The sequence below is a fragment of the Bufo bufo genome, chromosome 7 (genome assembly GCF_905171765.1).
Source record: "Bufo bufo chromosome 7, aBufBuf1.1, whole genome shotgun sequence".
NCBI classification, from domain to species: domain Eukaryota; kingdom Metazoa; phylum Chordata; class Amphibia; order Anura; family Bufonidae; genus Bufo; species Bufo bufo.
Window position 1 is genome coordinate 215,496,244 of NC_053395.1, and position 21,866 is coordinate 215,518,109.

The 21,866-nt window shown below is 42.8% G+C and overlaps 1 protein-coding gene across 1 annotated transcript in view; it reads right to left on the bottom strand.

The window, feature by feature from the left end:
• THSD7B (thrombospondin type 1 domain containing 7B) overlaps positions 1-21,866 on the bottom strand; it is a 594,761-nt gene that overhangs the window by 424,345 nt on the left and 148,550 nt on the right. The window contains 1 exon segment of the mRNA XM_040440450.1: positions 4,638-4,804. Coding sequence (XP_040296384.1) covers positions 4,638-4,804 — 167 coding nt within the window.

Sequence of the window (21,866 nt, forward strand, 5' to 3'; positions counted from 1 at the left end):
CTGGAAACTGTGTTAATATATGGACATTTTTACCATTCATTACCATTCATTGCAGCTGCCATAAAATGCATGCACCCTGTTTATGTCAGAAAGGTAATGAAGAATTGTAATACAGGCCACCTGTTTCCATTGCTCAGTTTTAATTTTTTTTGCTTTGCTGTGTAGACAGGGTTAGAGTAGCATTGTCATCTCATTATCATTAGACAGTGGGGATTGTATGACAGATGAGAGCTCTGTTGTATAGCTGGAGGCAGGATAGCAATACTTTACACATAGATAAGTCTATATATGCAGCTCCCTTCTCACTCCCTGGTCTCTAGGGGAAGGGTTGTGCTCTTATCTCTCCCTGGAAACTGTTAGTCTATTGACATTTTTCTGACCATTCACTCACATTCATTGCAGCTACCATAAAGTGAATGTATATTGGAATAGTAATGAATGACTGTGATAAAGCCCAAAGGTTTTCTGCTCAGTTTTCCAAATTTCTGCTTTGCTGTGTACACTTGGTTAGAGTCAGCAGAGTCATCTCATTATCATTAGACAGTAAGGATTTAATGACAGATGAGAGCTCTATTGCATGGCTGGAGGCAGGATATTAATACTATACACACAGATAAGACTCTCCCCTCTCACTCCTGCACTCTTCTCTGTCCCTACAAAAATCTATTAGTCTATGGACATTTTTCTCACAATTTACTCCCATCCGTTGCAGCTGCCATAAAGTGCATGCACCCAGTGTACATTGGAAAGGTAGGGTTAATTTCCGATCGAGAACAGAGCGGCGCACGAGTGAGATAACCGCAGTAAATTATTAAGCACACAGGGTATGTAGCAGACAAAACTTCTACTCTGGTGGTATAAGCCAAGAACAGACGGCATACGGCTGAATATAAAATCTGGGTATTTTATATCCCACGGCTGCTTTATTTATCAGTATAATTATGACAGATGTACAAACCAGCTCGCCGTGCCGTCTATACAAGCCACAGAAATGTATGAAAATTCATCATTTTATTCCAGACAAAACAAAGGTACGGCCAAAAAGGAGTTGGGGGTCAGGGAAGGTGGGGGGGGGGGGATGGGGCTACCGTAAATGATATATGGGATTTTCTGGTTCACTCTACAGAGGAAAACAATTTGCATACAGCAGCTATACGCACAATGTCTCTTTTTCACAGATAAATGCTACACAAATAGCCTTCGGCAATTGTAATAGTGCAGGTTGTTTCTGCCATAAATCATCTCCGCATTGAGACTCTACACGATAGCAAAATCTTATTTTTTTTTAACATAAGTTCAATTTAAGAAAGACAATGGAGATTTCCAAAATTGAGCAAATTCCACAAACATAAGCCCAATTTTACAATTAGGTCATCAATCTTCATCAGTTCGGCAAAAATAAGAAAGTACTGATGCAAAATATACATACTTAAGAAAGGGTTAACGTATTCTTATTACCAGGATTACTGAAGGTGCTCTGCTTTATTAAAGGAGTTGTAATAGCGCCACCCTTGTCTATGGCTGATTTTGGTATTGCAGCTTGTCCCTATTCAAATGAATGATGCAATCCAAGCCACATCCTATGGACTGTGTGTGTAAAAAGGATAATAAAACTTCTTGGATACTCCCATATTAGATACATGCCGATAAGAGCAATTCTGGAGCAGAAAGGTGTAACTGATGTTCCTCGGCCCAATGTCTGATGTATCATGTGCTGTTTATAATACTGGTATCTCCTTATGTGGCAGAGAGACTTTTAGATACCCTCAGGCACCAGCTGTCTTGGTAAGACAGCCACCTCTGCACTTCCTAAAATTACACTCCCTGACTAGGTAATTTGCATTGCAATTTTCCTCTGTTATCCCTCCTGGAAATATATGGAATAATGGATTGAGTGGTACAGTTACCTTTGTCAATAGAGTGTATCTCTATGAAGTCTGACATGGTCACCATTGACTACTCAGTGTCAGATTATGTAAGGACACATTGCTTTGACAAGAGGAATAGTAAGACCCAGTTATCAATGTGTTCATATATTTCCAGGAAGAATAATAGAAGACAGGCACAATGCAGAGCTTTAAGACCAGACACTCCAGAATTAGCATTTAACCCCTTAACAGTTTTGCCCGAGCTCTGCTCCAGCTTTGGGAAAAAGAGCCGAGCTTAAATGGGTCTTCGATCCGCAACATACGGAAAAAGATAGGACATGTCTTATCTTTTGCGGTGCAGAGGCACAGATCGGAAGTCCATGGAAACACAAGAAAACCCTTCCGTGGGTTTCCAGGTCCGTGCCTCCGTACCACAAAAGATAAGAGATCTTTTGCTATATTCAAGTCAATGGGTCCATACTGCAGCCCAGAGTTCACACGGCCGGTGCCCATGTCTTGCGGACACGCTGTTTGCAGTCCACAACATGGGCATGGCAGAAGTACGGTCGTCTGAAAAGGGCCTTACTAATATATTAGCCCTCAGAGAGTCATCAGAAAAAAAAAATGTTCTGGCTCTTGGAATGCAGCCACCCAAAATAACGTGTTACTTTTTATCTTTCTCCATAAAAATAAAATAGTTATTTAATACTCTATATGTACCCGAAAATGGTTAAAATAAACTACAACTCATCCAGCAAAATTAAAATTCTCATATAGCTAAACTAAATAAAAAAATAAAATAAAGTTATGACCACTGGAACATGGAGGGGGGGGGGGGGGGGGGGGGAATGTTACTGGTGAGGCTAAAGGGGTTAAAATGGACTTCAATCACCCGAGTTGTGCAGCAACTATATTTCCTTCAGACATAATTTCAGAATCTACAACAAAAAGTGAAATTTTTGGGATGGTTTTTCCAATTTTAGTGTGACTGTTGGGGGGGGGGGGGGGGGTTAATAGGGGACGCAAGTAGTTATTCAAACTATTTTACTGTTTTTATGTTAACCTGATTTTGTGACAACTAGCTTGGTAGCCGATACATATGACAAAGGTTGTCACCCAGTTTTCCTAAGGCACTGAACAGTAAATCTGCCGATGGAAGTTGGGGACGTATCACTCAAGAGCGAGACAGATTGGCGGGCCGCTTTTAGGGTACATCCAAGCGAGACACATTTTGCTGCAGATCCAGGGCGTGTTCCCTGCGCATTTTGCGGTGGATTTGCCATACTTTTTTCCTCTGAGTTGCAAAAGGTGAAATCTGCAAAGGAAATCTACAGCGCAAATTGACATTTTTTGGATTTAAAATCCACACACCGCAGGACGTCGATTTCCATGTGCATCGTGTTGTCCACCGCTCCATTCAGCTCTATGGGACTGCCAGCTCTGCTACCTCCAGCAGCCCCATAGAGCTGAATGAAGAGGCAGCAGGCATCAGATCAGACACAATCCCCTACCCTGTGGATAGTGGATACGTTGTTGTAATGGGACAACCCATTTAAAGGCTATGTACACCTTCTGGAGCAATTTCTTTTTATAATTGCATTTTTCTTATTTTGGGCTCAAAATCTTTTCTTCAATTGGTCTTTAAAAATATTCAGCCATTTTATCACAAAGGGTTAAAGGAGTTATCCAGTATCTACAAAAGCCCTCCCATGTGCTAGGCCCCTCTGTGGGAAAACACTTACCCCGTTCCCTGCAGCGCTCCTGGTCCCCGCACCACCGCTGCTGCTGCTTCTCCCTGTACACGGATTAAAACATCCGGTGTAGGGGAGGGAGCAGCCAATGGCATGCGGGGACGGGGACGAGCCTCCATAGCACCGCAGGTGACGCTAGAAAGGCTCGTCCCCACCTGCCATTGGCTGCACCTCCTCGACACCAGATGTTTTCATCCGTACACTGCCTGACAGGAAACAGTAAAAATACAGATCCTGCTAGAAGAGAATCTCAAGGCTATACAGAGAAAGAGGCTCAACATGTTTAATAAAGACCAATTGAAAAAACAATTTATAGCTCAAAACGAGTACAATACAATAAGTAAAAAAAAAAAGCCCCCAAAGGTGTCCATACGTTCAGCATTTTGAAATTTGGCAGAAACACCCTGCTGGATAATGCCCAGAACTATCGAATCCCCATTGACTACAATAGGATCCGGCTGCTATTTCCACCATAAATGCTGGCTTTTGGCTGGACAAAAGTTCCTGCAGCATGACTTTTTGTCCATCCAAAAGCTGACATTTATGCCGGAAAGCGTCCAGATCCCTGTTGGATCCCACTGTAGTCAACAGGGATCCAGCAGTTCCCGACATGATCCGGCTATGCCGGATGAATGAACTCTGGCAGGTTGCTTCTCAGCGGGAACTGGCTGCCGCACTTTGGATGGCCTATGGGAACATAGCCACCAAAGTCTATGTGCTTACAGACTCCCGCAGGAAAAATCCAGTATGCCAGCAGTATTTATACCATACACAGGCTCGGACTGGACCACAGGGGTACAGGGGAATCGCCTAGTGGGCCCCCGAGCATGGTGGGCCCCTAGTCTCCCTCCCCTGCACAAGTGGCACATAACACATTAGACTTACTGTACTACATACACAACTTGTTAGATTATTTATTATATTTTAATATATCCGTACTGTGGGCCGCCTAAATACATTTTACTGGTGGGCCCTAGGCACCCCAGTCCGACACTGACCATACAGGAAGAGTTTTTACCTGATTTCCACGTGAACGGTTTGACTTCTTGAAGTGTAAAATCCGCTTTCGTAAAAGGCAGGAGCAACGTCATGAACAGCAGATACCTGCGCATGGTCTGCCGGGGACAGGTGTCTGCTCCTTTTCTCACATACATTCTGCTGCTGTTTTTCACTCCCCTTTTGCTCCTAGAAATAAGACATAAAATTATATACATCTGTTTCTGGGAAAGCTGGGTGACAATATCTGTCAGTCATAAATCCTCAGCGTTCACACAGTCAGACACAATTTGAGTACGGGTCAGGTAAGTGGGACCCACACCTATCTGACACCGATGTGTGAGACGGGCCAACCCCTTTAAATCTGACTATATATACAGAAAAAAATATTATAGCACAAATCAGAGCCCACGGATGGACCTTCACTTTAAGGCAACCGATTTGGTACAGAAATTTCTGTGACCCAAACTCAGTTCCGTATATCCAAACGGGGATGTTACTGTGGCGTCCTCCATTCAGATAAATGGTACATTACCTAATAAAGGAGCGGTTCTGCAGGTGGTGACTACACACCACTTCTCAGTTCCTATGCTTCCTGGCTGATGTTTTGGTCACTTTTGAATGCTGGCGGTGCTTTCACTCTAGTAATGGTACATTACCCAAATGGTACATTACCCAAATCTGTCCAGTGTGAATAGACCTTAAAGGGATATTCTGGTCTCTCATGATCTCCCATGGAATACCCCTTTAAAGACATTGTACCAGGATAAATACTCTCCATTTTTCAAACCAGCACCTGGATCTGAATACTTTTGCATCTGAAGGTAATTAAAAATTTAGCATAGCCCCTGAGTTATTCAATTAAATGTATGTGTATAGTGCCACCTGCTGTCTGTTCTTTTCCATATTTCTCTTTTCACTTGGCAAGATGGTCACACATGCTCAGTTCCATCTTTCAACTGCCACCAGCCCTATCTTTAGTTAGAAACTGTGACCGTTTAAAGGAGACAGCTGCAGTAGAAAGTACACGCCGCATGGGCTGTGATTAATAGGTAGACAGCTGCAGCAGAAAGGATACTCTCAATGACCTGTAATAGGGAGAACGCTGCAGCAGAAAGGACAGCCTCCCTGAGCTGTGGTAAGGAGAGAGCTGCAGCAGAAATGACACGCTGCATAGGCTGTGATAGGTACAGAACTGCAGCAGAAAAGATACTCTCAATGACCTGTGATAGGGGGAACGCTGCAGCAGAAAGGACAGTCCCCCTGAGCTGTGGTAAGGAGAGAGCTGCAGCAGAAAGGACATGCATTCTGAGCTATGATAGGGCGAAAGCTGCAACAGAAAGGACACACCTCCTGAGCTGTGATAGGGAGAAAGCTGCAGTAGAAAGGACACTCCCCCTAATCTGTGGTAAGGCGAGATCTGCAGAAAGGACACACACCCTGAGCTGTGGTAGGGAGAGAGCTGCAGAAGAAAGGACACACACCCTGAGCTGTGATAGGGAGAGAGCTGCAGAAGAAAGGACACACACCCTGAGCTGTGATAGGGAGAGAGCTGCAGAAGAAAGGACATACACCCTGAGCTGTGATAGGGAGAGAGCTGCAGAAGAAAGGACACACACCCTGAGCTGTGATAGGGAGAGAGCTGCAGAAGAAAGGACACACACCCTGAGCTGTGATAGGGAGAGAGCTGCAGAAGAAAGGACATACACCCTGAGCTGTGATAGGGAGAGAGCTGCAGAAGAAAGGACATACACCCTGAGCTGTGATAGGGAGAGAGCTGCAGAAGAAAGGACACACACCCTGAGCTGTGATAGGGAGAGAGCTGCAGAAGAAAGGACACACACCCTGAGCTGTGATAGGGAGAGAGCTGCAGAAGAAAGGACACAGACTCTGAACTGTGATAGGGAGAGAGCTGCAGAAGAAAGGACACACACCCTAAGTTGTGATAGAGAGAGATCTGCAGAAGAAAGGACACACACCCTGAGCTGTGATAGGGAGAGAGCTGCAAAAGAAAGTACACATTTCCTGATCATGAAAAGGAGAGAGCTGCAGAAGAAAGGACACACACCCTGAGCTGTGAGAGGGAGAGAGCTGCAAAAGAAAGGACACACACCCTGAGCTGTGAGAGGGAGAGAGCTGCAGAAGAAAGGACACACACTTTGATCTGTGATAGGGAGAGAGCTGCAGAAGAAAGGACACAGCCCCCAATCTGCCAGCTTTCAATAAATCTACTGTATTGGCACAATGAATGGCTAGATCTCTGGATCCATGTGAGGTACAGGGCTGGTTCTAGCTTTATTAGAAAGAGATTGTCATGTACTGCATGAGGTCTTATTTTAATTGTTTTTACATTAATCATGGAATAACCCTTTAAGGCAATGTTAATGGATCGTTATTAAAAGTCACTGACTTATTTAAGAAAGTAAAAGTCCTTTGACTACAGAGTCAGACGTTGAGTCATTATTTCACGTTCCCTCCTCCGATGCTTCCCCGGTAATTTCCAAGGACGGGCACTGAATATGGGAAGGGGGAATCTGTCAATAGTTTGTGAATCCGCAAAAAATCAACTTTTATGTCTGAACTTACAATCAACAAAACAGCAATTTAATTACAGCAGGCGGTAAATAAATTATGTATTTAATCATTCGTTGTGCTCCATCTGGGCGCCGCGTACGAACCTCAGTCTAATGTGATTTGTTTCTGATTCATCCGTCTGTAATCTTTATTAGCTTCCTATTTGGGGTTTAATTTGATGTCTCTACTACATTATAGAAACATACAGGATATTTAATTTGGCTCTGTCAGGACTGTACACCCTCACGTTACAGCAAATTGATGATGAGAGTGAGAGTAATCCAAGTAATATCGTGGTGTCCTGTCCCGATCCTCTACCAACAAGCCACCATTTATAATGAAGGTAGGTTACCTCCAGGTTGGTACTATGTAAGACCGTAGTGAAGGAGGGTTCCTTGCTGGACTCAAATACTAGCACTGGTTGGGGCTGTTTGCATGTGGTGGACGGGAAGATTTTTCCTGATTGCTTTAGTGCATTGCTAAAGTATTCAACCCCTTTAGGCTTCCTTCACATATAGATTTATCAAGACCTGCACTCCAGAATGCAGAATTCAGGGTTTTGCAAACTTTTGGCCTTATTTGTGCACAAAATTACAACCTTTTTTATTTTTGCACATTTTTGATTAGTGGCTGTGGTCAGCAGATAAAACTGATTTAAAGGGATTTTCCATGTGTAAATAAGATAACTATATGGCACTTTGTGGATATTCTGCGCCGTTTTCTATATTTCTTAAGCCATTTCCCATTTGAGCAAATCTTGTGTGCTGTCCACATAGAGGTCCTGTCCATAAAATGGCTGCTGATGGAGGGTCATGTGACCAGACACATCCCTCAGCCTCCTCCATTCAAGCACACTGCACCTGCACTGAACTCCCAACAGTGCAAGCGTAGATATCAGATTAGAGAATGGAGGAGGCTGAGGGATTTGCCTGGTCACATGACATCAGCAGCCATTTTATGGACAGGACCTCTATGGGGACAGCACAGAAGATTTGCCCATCAATGGGACATAGCTTATGAAATATAGAAAACAAAATATCCACAAAGACTATATTAGTAAGTGTCTGTGTTGTAAGGGTATTTTACATAATTAACTATTGATTGGTTCTGTCCCCTTTAATTATTATATCACCTTTTTTATTCCTTGTAATGTAGGGATAGTTAGAAAACATATACACTGAGAAGGCTGCATTCCTGAGTGATTATCTTAGAGACTTGCGTACTTCACACTGGACATCCTTAGGAGGAGGAGCTGAAAGGTATAAACCTTTGGGCACAAAGACAAATAACTGGAACTCCATTTAGAACATCATCTAGGTAGGATTCTGTAGGTCACTATCTCTCTCTCTCTCTCTTGTATTACCATGGGGCGTTGGCCATGTGCTACAACATGGCTACATGAATTCCCTCTCATATTGTATTGTGTAGGCCAGGTGATTGATTACTATTTATTTTGTATGTGATTTCACACTTAGTAAATATTTTTATCACTTAGCCTGCTTAAGCCTATTTATTAATCATAAAATTCACCATAAAACAGTGTCATATAGTCATTTTACAAACACATATCTACAAAGTTGGCAACCCCTTTAAGCCAAATTTATTAACTACGACTCTTAAAAATGTCAAAAATTGCAACTGTCTTACTGTGGAGCAACGTCTCTAGAAAGGTGTTACACTTAAACATGCACCAAATGTATCAAATATTGTTCGACATTTAATAAATTTGGCGCAAATTATGGCAATTCAGGCTCCAGCAAAATTGACTTTAATAATTCGCCTCATGATTAATCTCCCCCATACTTTCTTTTTCTGTGTTTTTACTGATCATATTTTTTTTTTACCTTTGTACAGCCTTCTTAGCGTTATTTTTATTCTAACATTTTAAACAGGAGTATTTTACGATGTTTTTCAACTCCTAAAGAAATGTCCAAGGAAAAAATACCAGCAAAAACAGCATTAGCTATGGCATAAAAAAAATGTCCAAAATGCTGAAAATACATAAATGTAAGACAAAAAACCTCCATGACAAAACACTATGGGGGGAAATGTATCATAGACCAGCATTTAACGCTGGTCTATGATCTCCCCTGTGCTGTTGTAAGAGTTAGCTAATTTATGATGAGGCACATGCTTCGTCATAAATTAGGCTTATCTCCAGAAGTCCATGTGCCTTAAGTGAGATCTACTGCAGTCCCTGGCTGCCATAGATTTCAGTTTTCTACCCTGGCATAAAGGAAGATAAATGTGCTGGAGAAGGGGGGCTGGCCCCCGACCCCTCCATGCCCTCGCCGCATTCACTTTTTGTCAAAGTGGCAAGGGCAGTGGAGCAACACAGGTGGCACTTAAAAAGTTGCAAACACGCAGTTTGCAACTTTTTAGTCCCAAACAACTGGTGTGGGTGGAATAATAAATTTCCTCCTTTGTCTGTAGTGTGTTTCAAAAAGTAAAAAAGAAAAGAAAAAATGTAAAAAATAAAATAAAAAGCTGAACAAAATGATGCAAGGTGCAGTAAATGCAGCACAAAAGAAAAAAAACTGCAAAAAAGGTGTAAATCTACTAAACCAACAACATATGAGTAATACTCTGTTCCTTTAAAATTCACTTTTTATTAAACATGATTAAAAAATACTAATTACCATTTCATAATTACAGTAGGGATTCAAACATATAGTGCCATAGTACATATTTAATCACAGAACCATGATGTCAGGATAGTATAAAGGTACCAAAAAATCTTTTAATGCCCCGCATCCATCTCATTTAGGCAAGGCATGGCCGACTAACTCTTTTTAGTTAGTTACTGACAGCAATGATATATGAGGTTAGCGTAACACATCCTAGGCAGTTCAATACCGCCTCTGAACCAACCCCTAAATCATTATAAATCTTTCCTCACTGTGTAATGGATGATAAAGATATAATATCATATGGTTAAGACTGCAAATGGACCTTACTAGCTGTAACATGTCTTCGATTAAAGTGTAAAATGGCGACTTCCCCTCAACGCGCGTTTCACGTTATTGCTTCTTCAGGAGGAGAAAAAAGGTGTAAATGCCCCGAAAAAAGACTACCAAGTGGATCAACCCTTTGTGCCAGAAAACTGGTGTCGAAAGGTTTGGTGCATGCCCCAATTGTACAAAAATCCGATACTTTTCCAGGTCTTTGTGCCCCACTTGCCACGTTTCCTGTTCAGTTGAATGTAAACTGCTGCTCCCTGTTATCAGCCATTTATCTGGTTGCAACGAGTGATAGAAAGTGCCGAAAACTCGTCGCCCCCCCCACCGTGATCACTTTATATTACGTCCGCTGACACCCTCCAGAGACTCTTCCACCCATCTATGTGGGAGTGCTGTCAGCCGCCGCCGTTGTACCGCTGCCGCTCTTATATAAGCACGTTCAGACTGTTAGTGAAGCTTATTCCTTACGCTCCCTTCATGAATAATTCATACATTTAGTGCTTTTTTTTGTTTTAAAATGATATTCACATCGCTCTTCGTGAAGATTTCTGCTACTACATTACGGCTTTTTTTTTTTTACGTTATTAACAATCCCACATTGCTCGGCTTCCTCAATCTTCCTGAGAAAGTTAGGGCCGAGGCCACGCTGCGACACTTGCATAAAAAAAAAAAATTGGGGCGAGTCAATTCTTCAGGCACATTATGCATGCAAACCCATGACAGTTCTAAAGGCAACACGAGCTGAACCCGGACATACAGTGAGGAACAGAAGTATTTGAACACCCTGCAATTTTGCAAGTTCTTTCCCTTAGAAATAATGGAGGGGTCTAAAATTCACATTGTAGGTTCATTCCCACTCTAAGAGAAAGAATAATAAAAAAAAAAACAGGAAATCACATTGTATGATTTTTAAAGATTTTAGTTGTCATGCACTGCTGAACATAAGTATTTGAACACCTGAGAAACAGCAAGAATTCTGGCTCTCAAAGACCTGTTACTGTGCCTTTCAAAAGTCGATCTCTACTCCACTCATTAATCTAACTTAGTAGCACCTGTCTGAGCTCTTTAAAGAAACCTGTCCACCCCACAGTCAGTCAGACGCCAACCACTACCATGGGCAAGATCAAAGAGCTGTCAAAAGACACCAGAGACAAAATTGTGGACCTCCACAATCCTGGAAAGGGCTACGGGGCAATTGCCAAGCAACTTGGTGAAAATAGATCAACTGTTGGAGCAATTGTTAGAAAATGGAAGAGGCTAAAGACGACTGTCAGTCTTCCTCGGACTGGGGCTCCATGCAAGATCTCACCTCGTGGGGTATCACTGATGATAAGAAAGGTGAGGAATCAGCCCAGAACTACAAGGGAGGAGATGGTCAATGACATGAAAAAAGCTGGGACCACAGTTTCAAAGGTCACTGTCGGTAGAACACTACGCCGTCATGGTTTCAAATCATGTATTGCACTGAAGGTTCCCCTGCTCAAGTAATCACATGTCCAGGCCCGTCTGAAGTTTGCCAGTGACCATCTGGATGATCCAGAGGAGGCATGGGAGAAAGTCATGTGGTCAGATGAGACCAAAGTAGAACTTTTTGGTCTAAACTTCACTTGTCGTGTTTGGAGGAAAAATAAGAATGATTTGTATCCCAAGAACACCATCCCTACTGTAAAGTATGGGGGTGGTAACATCATGCTTTGGGGGTGCTTTACTGCGAAGGGGACAGGACGACTGTACTGTATTAAGGAGAGGATGAATGGGGCCATTTATTGTGAGATTTTGAGCAACAACCTCCTTCCCTCAGTCAGAGCATTGAAGATGGGTCGTGGCTGGGTCTTCCAACATGACAACGACCCGAAGCACACAACCAGGATAACCAAGGAGTGGCTCCGTAAGAAGCATATTAAGGTTCTGGAGTGGCCTAGCCAGTCTCCAGACCTAAATCCAATAGAACATCTTTGGAGGGAGCTGAAACTCCGTGTTGTTCAGCGACAGCCACGAAACCTGACAGATCTAGAGGAGATCTGTGTGGGGGAGTGGGCCAAAATCCCTGTTGCAGTGTGTGCAAACCTGGTCAAGAACTACAGGAAACGTTTGACCTCTGTAATTGCAAACAAAGGCTTCTGTACCAAATATTAACACAGATTTTCTCAGGTGTTCAAATACTTGTGTTCAGCAGTGCAAGACAAATACATTCTTTAAAAATCATACAATGTGATTTCCTGAATTTTCTTTTTTTCAATTCTGTCTCTCAGAGTGGGAATGCACCTACAATGTGAATTTCAGACCCCTCCATGATTTCTAAGTGGGAGAACTTGCAAAATCGCAGGGTGTTCAAATACTTCTGTTCCTCACTGTATCCTCTTCTTCCCCCACTCAGACCCTCTGACATGAACATTGGAGTATTTCATGCTCCGATGCTCTCCTTTGCCCTGTGCTGAATCCTGCAGGGCAAAGGCTTTTCTTGGAGATCCACTGATGTACCGTGCTCTCCTTGGGTAAAGACTAGCAGCTCCCGCCTAGCAGTGAACCTGGAGACGTCACCAGCACTAATGGGCGGGCTTTGGCGCTGCCCTAGTCTGTAAAATGGCTAGGGCATTGCTAAAGCCCCTGTAAAAATATTTTAAAAAAATCCCTGTGCGAACCAGCGCAGGGCAAGGGAGAGCATCAGAGCATGAAATGCTCCGTTGCTCATATCAGGGGGGGCTGCCTGGGTGAAAATGGGGGCATGTCAAGGTTCAGCTCTGAACCCGGACAACCCTTTTAATAGAGAAAGTGCACAAGCAAGCATGGACAGCTCCACTTCTCTTCTCACTTATGATCCCGGCAAAGAGGGGATCTGGACCGCCATTCCGGTGATTAGTTGGGTTTCCAATGGTCAGACTTAGAGACAAACAAATCAATATGAAATTAATCGAATTCAACTCCAATTTTGCAAAAATTTGAATTGCATCCGAATCTTTGGTAATTCAATTTGGGGGAATTTTGTTTTTTTGAAAGAGAAAATAAATAATACAAAAAAAAGTTAAAAAGTGAGGCGCTAGAGGGGAAAATTATCCTAGTCCTAGGAGACCTCAGAGCATCAAACACAAATGTGCAGGCCAGTTGAAGCATTTTTGATTCTGGTCAAATCGATCGACTGATTCAGCAGATCAGACCAGAATTGATTTTTGAGCGATTCGCTCATTCGACTCCAACCTATATCCACATTTCCCTCATTTGCGCCATTTTTTCGATAATTTCTGCAATATTGCTTTCCTTTGGTTTGTTTAAGGGGGCTGAGCAATATCTGTCGAAAATGGAGCATTCTGACCAGGGGTTGTAGAGGTAGCAGTTGGGGTGGTCCTCTGCCACACCAGATTGGCTTGAAAAAGACTTGCTTGGGTCAAAATGTGGCCATGCCCGGGTGAATGAAGACACCAACTTCCTTTTGCAAATCTGCAGTTTCTTCCTTGCCCGTATCTGATGAGCTGGGGCCCCCAAGCTAGAGCCTAACACCACTGGCACCATCTGAATTGGTAATACGTGTATACGGCCCACGTCTGTGCTGCTGCCCCTTCTCTTGTTCCACACCAGATACTGCAATTATACTTTATGCCTCTGCTTCTTATGATAGACTAGACTTGGCATGCAAGCTCCTTGAAAGACATGGGTGCAACCTTCGTGACCTTCTGAATCATAGCGGCATCTTTGATGGCAGACAAGGCTTTATAAATGGCGCTATTAATACATACCCCCCCCCCCCCCCCCCCCCATGCTCAATTGTGTTATAATCATCATGCCGGGTACTTTCTTCTATCTTCTTTGGAGACTCTGAACTTCATTATGCTTATAAAGAATCTTAATTACTACAGCAGAGAGAAGTATTTTAATGAACGCAGCTCCTCAGAAGATCAGAGCAAACACTTAACAATGTTTAAAGTCAGAGGCTCTGGAGAGGAACCTGTCCCATATTTTAATTAAGCGTAAAATCCTCAATACAGTAAGTAGATGACTATACAACCTCATATAATAATGCCGGAGGCTCCCTGCTGCTACTGTGCATCCAGACTATACAGAAAGTACATACAAAGCTTGGATACCAACCCCCCGATTATTATATAACCCATTTATCATCTGCGGGGTGTCCTGCTGAAGCTTTTTTAATCTACTGCTGGCTTAGAAAATGTTTCTTGGATTGCATGTCTACTTCGGTCAACCCTTTCCTCTAACCCAACTACATTCCTTCCATTGTCCCGGGAAATGGACTTCAAAGGGGAGGTGTTTATATGCTGTGAGTGTTTTTATGGGGACGTCTACAATTAGGAGCCACTAGACAGGTTGTACCCCATTTAGGACCAGCCTCCCAGGTCTGAAGAATCTGGAAGGTTTGCATAATACATGGGCAGCAACCACTGCAGATGAAATGTAGTATTATAAGGCAACCGTTCAGATGATACAAGGGCTGTGCAAGAATGAAGGTTCTGGGAGGGTTTATGGATGTCTTTAGGAGGAGGTCTGGAACTGGAACTACTTGGGAGACTGGCCCCCATTTAGGACCATCCTCCCAGGTCTAGAGAATCCTAAAGGTCTGCATATTACATGGACAATGCCCACTGCAGGGGAAATGTAGAATTACAAGGCAACCATTCAGAAGAGGGTCTGTCCGTGTAATAAAAAGGTTGCCCCAGAAAGGGGGTTCTGGGATGGTTTATGGATGTCCTTGTGGGGTGGTCTCCAAATGGAGCTACTAGGGAGGCTGTCCTGCACTTAGAGCCACCCTCCGAGGTCTGGAGAATCTAGAGCTTCTGCATGTTACATGGACAGCGGACACTACAGGAGAAATTAAGTATTACATGGAGACCATTAAGATGAGAGCCTGTCCATATAATACAAGGGATGCTCACGTCCACCAGAATGCAAATAGCTTTCATATAGCCATCTTCTATTCTGCTCATAGATGAAGGTCCCGAGAGGAGGACCACATCTATGACACAATCCTTTCAACTCATGGCCTCATGGCAACCAGAATTCAACTTTAGTTTGTATAGCACAGCTTCACTATACCTCAATCCAGAGGAAAAACGGACCCTACTGGGGAGGTAAAATGGACCATAACAGGTTGTCCTAGAAGAAGCCATGACACTAGTGGGAACAGTGGCTTAAAAACTGAAAGAAGATATGACTGGCTACTATGAAATAAAGCATCTCTCTGATAACACTGCTGTGCTCCAAGACAGGGAAGTGTTGTTGTATTGACAGAAGGAAGGAACTAAGATCAAAGGAGATTTTTTAAGGGCAAACCACCTAAAAATCTTAGGGTACGACCACACAGTCGGGGTTCTTCATGCAGTTTTGGAAGCCGAAACCAGGAGAGAATTTAAAAAGAATTTAAAAAGAGAGAGAAGTTGCAAATGTATTTTAGACTTTCTCTCCTTTTATGGTCCATTCCTGATTAAAGCTTCCAAAATTGCATGCAGAGACCTGACCGTGTGACCGTAGCCCTAAAGTGTCTCCTTACACGATATTCAAAAATAAAATTCTGAAGTTAAGTAAAGCGAAATGTTCCTGACAGATTTTGAGCGCGCCGGCCCAAAAAATATTCTCTGAACTGAATCATTTACAAGTGCAAAGTCTCGTTGAATCACAATAATTTTCCTCGACTTTTCAGAATATGTAACTTCCAACGGAATCACTGACTAAACTGCGAGCCTGAAAGGCGACTATTATACTGAAAGTGAGGTCACAGCATGCTGCCGAGAGAAGGAGCTGAAACAATTTCTATAGAGGCTCCAAAGTTTCAGACTCACCTGGAAATCAATTTCAAAGGACGGTAATATGGGATAATTTCAAGGCTTCGTGTCAAAAGCATAAAAAAAAAAAACAGCACGTCTTCCAACAAACACAGTACGAAAAGAAAAACTCTGCCAGAGAGACTTAAAGTCCCCTGTGGGTGACCCTCTCCCCACTGTCACCAACAAAAACTCTGGTGGAGAAACACAAAATTTCCATGTTCGTCCCTCTTCCCCCACGACCAGTAAAATCTAAATGTACAAATCAATAAATACCATGAAATCTACGACACGGGAAGGTGGGAGTTGTAGTTTTGCAATAACGAAGGATATATTTTTTTCTCTAATTACAACCAAAAAGTGACATCTTATTTTTCTAATTTTTTTATTTTCAGATTTTTAAAATATTTTTTTTATGTGATTATGAGAGCGGCCGCCTTGCTTGAACTTCAGGAACCTGTAGAACCTGTGACTCCTTGACTTCTATGGGAGAGTGTTGTGGGCATGCTCTTTGACCAGTGCAGAGGTTATTGTGCAGGGAGGGGAACAAGATAAGCTATGCTCATCCGCTATTGTGATTGGTGGATTTTGCGTTCTCTCTACATTGGTGTTGCCTGTCACTGTAATCTTCCTTGTGATGATAATGAAGAGAACTGATAAGAAGTGATATCAAAAGAACAGAAATGTTCTCAGGTGCTGCACATCTAGTATCTTCACAGCATAGACGATTGCCTTCAGATGATACGAGATGTGCAGCACCTGAAACTACGGATACTGGAAGCCTGTGCTAGCATTTCTCCTGCGGTGTTGCTATCAGTGTGTGAAGAGTGGGAGAAGAGGGTTGCATTGACAATCCAACACAATGGGCAGCACATTGAACACATTTTATAAGTGGTCAGAAACTTGTAAATAACTCATGAAAGAATAAAGTTACGTTAAAACCAAGCACACCATTGTTTTTCTTGTGAAATTCCCAATAAGTTTGATGTGTCACATGACCCTCTTCCTATTGAAAAAACAAAAGTTGGATTCAAAATGGCTGACTTCAAAATGGCCGCCATGGTCACCACCCATCTTGAAAAGTTTCCCCCCTCACATATACTAATGTGCCACAAACAGGAAGTTAATATCACCAACCATTCCCATTTTATTAAGGTGTATCCATATAAATGGCCCACCCTGTATTGAGTAGTGTAACTACAAATGGCGTCCCTTGCTCTGGAGGACCCAACATGTCCACTCGTTGTCCATTAAGATCAATAGGAGCTGTGTAATGCATCATTTCCCCTGTGGTGGCGCTGTAAGGAAATTGAACGCTTGTTCCTCTACAGATTGCAAGTGATGGCTGAGGTTTCAGCACTAAGACACCTCTAAACCACAGCAATGACAAATGTGCGCAGCCTCTGAAGGGCTGATTTAGTGACCGTCTATCGAAAAACAGGAGAAACGGCCGGCAGATAAATAAGTTGTGGCATCACCTTGAAGGCATGAGCGGGATGGATCGCCCCCATTTGCGCCCGATGATGAGCCTTTTTCTTATCCTAATGCAAGATGTTCTGAACAAACCTTTCTGTTGACTCGTGAGATGTGTCAAACTGCAGCGCTAACAGAACGGCGCGCTCAGCTAAGTCAGCACCGAGCCCCGCGCCTAATTGAGGCGCCGTAAAAACCACCACATGGTGGGAAATAATGGACACCTTAGGAGCAATTACGGAAGTTAATGTGTCAGTTCTCCTCACTAAGTACAAAGCTTTTCTTGTCTGTCTTTAAAGAAGTCTTACAACCCCATGTCGGTTCACGGCTAATGGTGGCAGCACCTGATTCTAATCTTACTGCTCTAACACGGGTAGTCGCAGCTGCGGAGGATGGTGGGGCTTGTTTTACTATAACAAGCAGCATAGGATGGAACTGGCACAATTCACAGAAACTGGAAGCCAATGTGACTTTTAAGGGGAATTTCCATAAACAGTTAATTTGTCATTTTACTTCATCACTTAATTCTGCCGCAGCCTTACAGCTGAAATCTCCCAGCATTCCTCACTAACTTACAAAAAATGTACAGTATAACAGCGACTCTATAGTAATACAATGTAGGAAAAACGTTATGGGAACTCAGCTACTGTAAGTTCTTACAGGTGTCTCTAACAGCGAGCTTTTTGATTACTTCTAATGACAGCGAGCAGAACAGTGAGTGCAGCTCTGGAGTATAATACAGAATGTCAATCAGACTCAGTACATGATATGTAATGTAATGTATGCAAACAGTGACTGCACCAGCAGAATACTGAGTGCAGCTCTGGAGTATAATACAGGACAAGTAATGTATGTATACAGTGATTCCACCAGCAGAATAGTGAGTGTAGCTCTGGAGTATAATGCCTCATTCACACAGTCAGCGTTTAGTCAGTTATTTCCATCAGTGATTTTTAGCCAAAGCCAGGTACGGCTCTAAACACAGAACATGAGCAGATCTTTCCATTATATCCTTATCTCTGTGGTGGCTCCAATCCTGGTTTTGGCTCACAATCTCTAAAGGAAATCAGTGACCAAACACTGATGTGTGAGTAATGCTTAATACAGGATTTAGCTCAGGATCAGTGCAGAATAAGTAATGTAATGTATGTACAGAGGGACTCTACCAGCAGAATTGTGAGTTCAGCTCTGGCGCATAATGCAGGATGTAACTCAGGATCAGTACAGGATAAGTAATGTATGTACACAGTGACTGCACCAGCAGAATAGTGAGTGCAGCTCTAGAGTATAATACAGGATGTAACTCAGGATCAGTACAGGATAAGTAATGTAAAGTATGTACACAGTGACTGCACCAGCAGAATAGTGAGTGCAGCTCTGGAGTATAATACAGGATGTAACTCAGGATCAGTATAGGATAAGTAATGTATGTACACAGTGACTGCACCAGCAGAATAGTGAGTGCAGCTCTGGAGTATAATACAGGATGTAACTCAGGATCAGTACAGGATAAGTAATGTATGTACACAGTGACTCCACCAGCAGAATAGTGAGTGCAGCTCTGGAGTATAATACAGGATGTAACTCAGGATCAGTACAGGATAAGTAATGTAATGTATGTACATAGTGACTGCACCAGCAGAATAGTGAGTGCAGCTCTGGAATATAATACAGGATGTAACTCAGGATCAGTACAGGATAAGTAATGTATGTTTACAGTGACTGCACCAGCAGAATAGTGAGTGCAGCTCTGGAGTATAATACAGGATGTAACTCAGGATCAGTACAGGATAAGTAATGTATGTACACAGTGACTCCACCTGCAGAATAGTGAGTGCAGCTCTGGAGTATAATACAGGATGTAACTCAGGATCAGTACTGGACAAGTAATGTATTGTATGTACACAGTAACTGCACCAGCAGAATAGTGAGTGCAGCTCTGGAGTATAATACAGGATGTAACTCAGGATCAGTACTGGATAAGTAATGTATTGTATGTACACAGTAACTGCACCAGCAGAATAGTGAGTGCAGCTCTGGAGTATAATACAGGATGTAACTCAGGATCAGTACTGGACAAGTAATGTAATGTATGTACACAGTGACTGCACCAGCAGAATAGTGAGTGCAGCTCTGGAGTATAATACAGGATGTAACTCAGGATCAGTACAGGATAAGTAATGTATGTACACAGTGACTGCACCAGCAGAATAGTGAGTGCAGCTCTGGAGTATAATACAGGATGTAACTCAGGATCAGTACTGGACAAGTAATGTATTGTATGTACACAGTAACTGCACCAGCAGAATAGTGAGTGCAGCTCTGGAGTATAATACAGGATGTAACTCAGGATCAGTACTGGATAAGTAATGTATTGTATGTACACAGTAACTGCACCAGCAGAATAGTGAGTGCAGCTCTGGAGTATAATACAGGATGTAACTCAGGATCAGTACTGGACAAGTAATGTAATGTAGGGCATGTATTACACTACCTGGATCAAGTGAAGATCATGTCCCCATAGATTATTTTTGGCAATATTATTAATGATTGGTGCACAAAGTTTATTGTTTGTTTTATATTTCATTAAAGAAATGCTGTTAAATAAATTAAAATAAAGATTCCAGAGGGAACACAATCTTGACTCGATCCCTATAACACAAGGCACAGAGAGCACACGGCTGCAGTAACGATGGGATCCCTCGTTACTTTATTTAGTAAGTTCGGGGCTCATTCGTTGCTGGGCCCCACTACAGCCATGTTGTCTGCTACCATGACAGTTACGCCCACGTACCCCAACATTTAAAAGTTTTATGTAAAAATAACAAATTCCCAGTTCTAAACAAGTCGAGTGCGACGAACTATGTAAACTTCACCGACAGATATCTATAGGATTTCAACATTGAAATTTAAGAAAATATGAAACCCAGCCGTATAATTTAGAAGATCATTTTAAGAATTCAACTCATCAAACGATCCATCAATCTCTGAGAGGTGACAGTGTTTGCCCACACGTGACAGTGATGGATGCCGAGTGGGCCGGAGACTGAACACAACAATGTAAAGTATTAGCTTCACTTCATGTGGCGGCACATTTCACACTGCTCCATAGCTCCTGAAAGAGATACTGTCACACGGCTCCACTCTACGTCGTCATATAGCTGACATCGGGGCCAGATTATACCATGCACAAAGGAGACAAATGTCCCCATTTATGGGACAACTTCTAACACATGAAGTCTCACATAAAGTTCCTCCATGGATGGACATGGGAAATTTAGAGCTTAGTTGGGTACCTTGTGGTGGTATTACATAGGCGCTCTCTGACCCTATCATGTGGTCTCCTAGACCTTAGACCGGTACTGTGTGGTGGTATTACATAGGCGCTCTCTGACCCTATCATGTGGTCTCCTAGACCTTAGACCGGTACTGTGTGGTGGTATTACGTAGGCGCTCTCTGACCCTATCATGTGGTCTCCTAGACCTTAGACCGTTACTATGTGGCGGTATTATGTAGGCAGTGTGTGGCCCAATCATGTGGGTTCCTAGACCTTAGACCGGTACTGTGTGGTGGTATTACGTAGGCAGTGCATAGCCTTATTATATGGGCCCTCAGATCTTAGTTGGGCACTCTATGGTGGTATTATGTAGGCATTGTACGGCTCTACCAAGTGAGCTCATAGATCTTAATTGAGTACTGTGTGGCGGTATTATATAGGCACTACCTGGTCCTATCATGTGAGCTCATAGATCGTATTTGAGTACTATGTGGCGGTATTATATAGGCATTACCTGGTCCTATAATGTGAGCTAATAGATCGTATTTAAGTACTATGTGGCGGTATTATAAAGGCATTACCTGGTCCTATCATGTGAGCTCACAGATCGTATTTAAGTACTATGTGGCGGTATTATGTAGGCAGTGTGTGGCCCTATCATGTGGTCTCCTAGACCTTAGATCGGTACTGTGTGGTGGTATTACGTAGGCAGTGCATAGCCTTATTATATGGACCCTCAGATCTTAATTGAGTACTATGTGGCGGTATTATATAGGCACTACATGGTCCTATCATGTGAGCTCATAGATCCTATTTGAACACTGTGTGATGGTATTATGTAGGGACTGTATGGCCCTATCATGTGGGTTCCTAGACCTTAGATCGGTACTGTGTGGCGGTATTACATAGGCACTGCATACCCCTATCATATGGGTTCTTGTATCTTAGTTGGGTACTGTTCAGTAGTATTATATAGGCATTGTCTGGTCCTATAACGTGGGCTCTTAAATCTTAGTTGGTTACTGTGGGGTGGTATTATGTAGACACTGTACGGCACTATCACGTGGGCTCTTAGATCTTAGTTGGGTACTGTCTGGTAGTATTATGTTGGCACTATCTGACCCTTTCATGTAAGCTCGTAGATCGCATTTGAGCACTGTGTGATGGTATTATGTAGGGACTGTATGGCCCTATCATG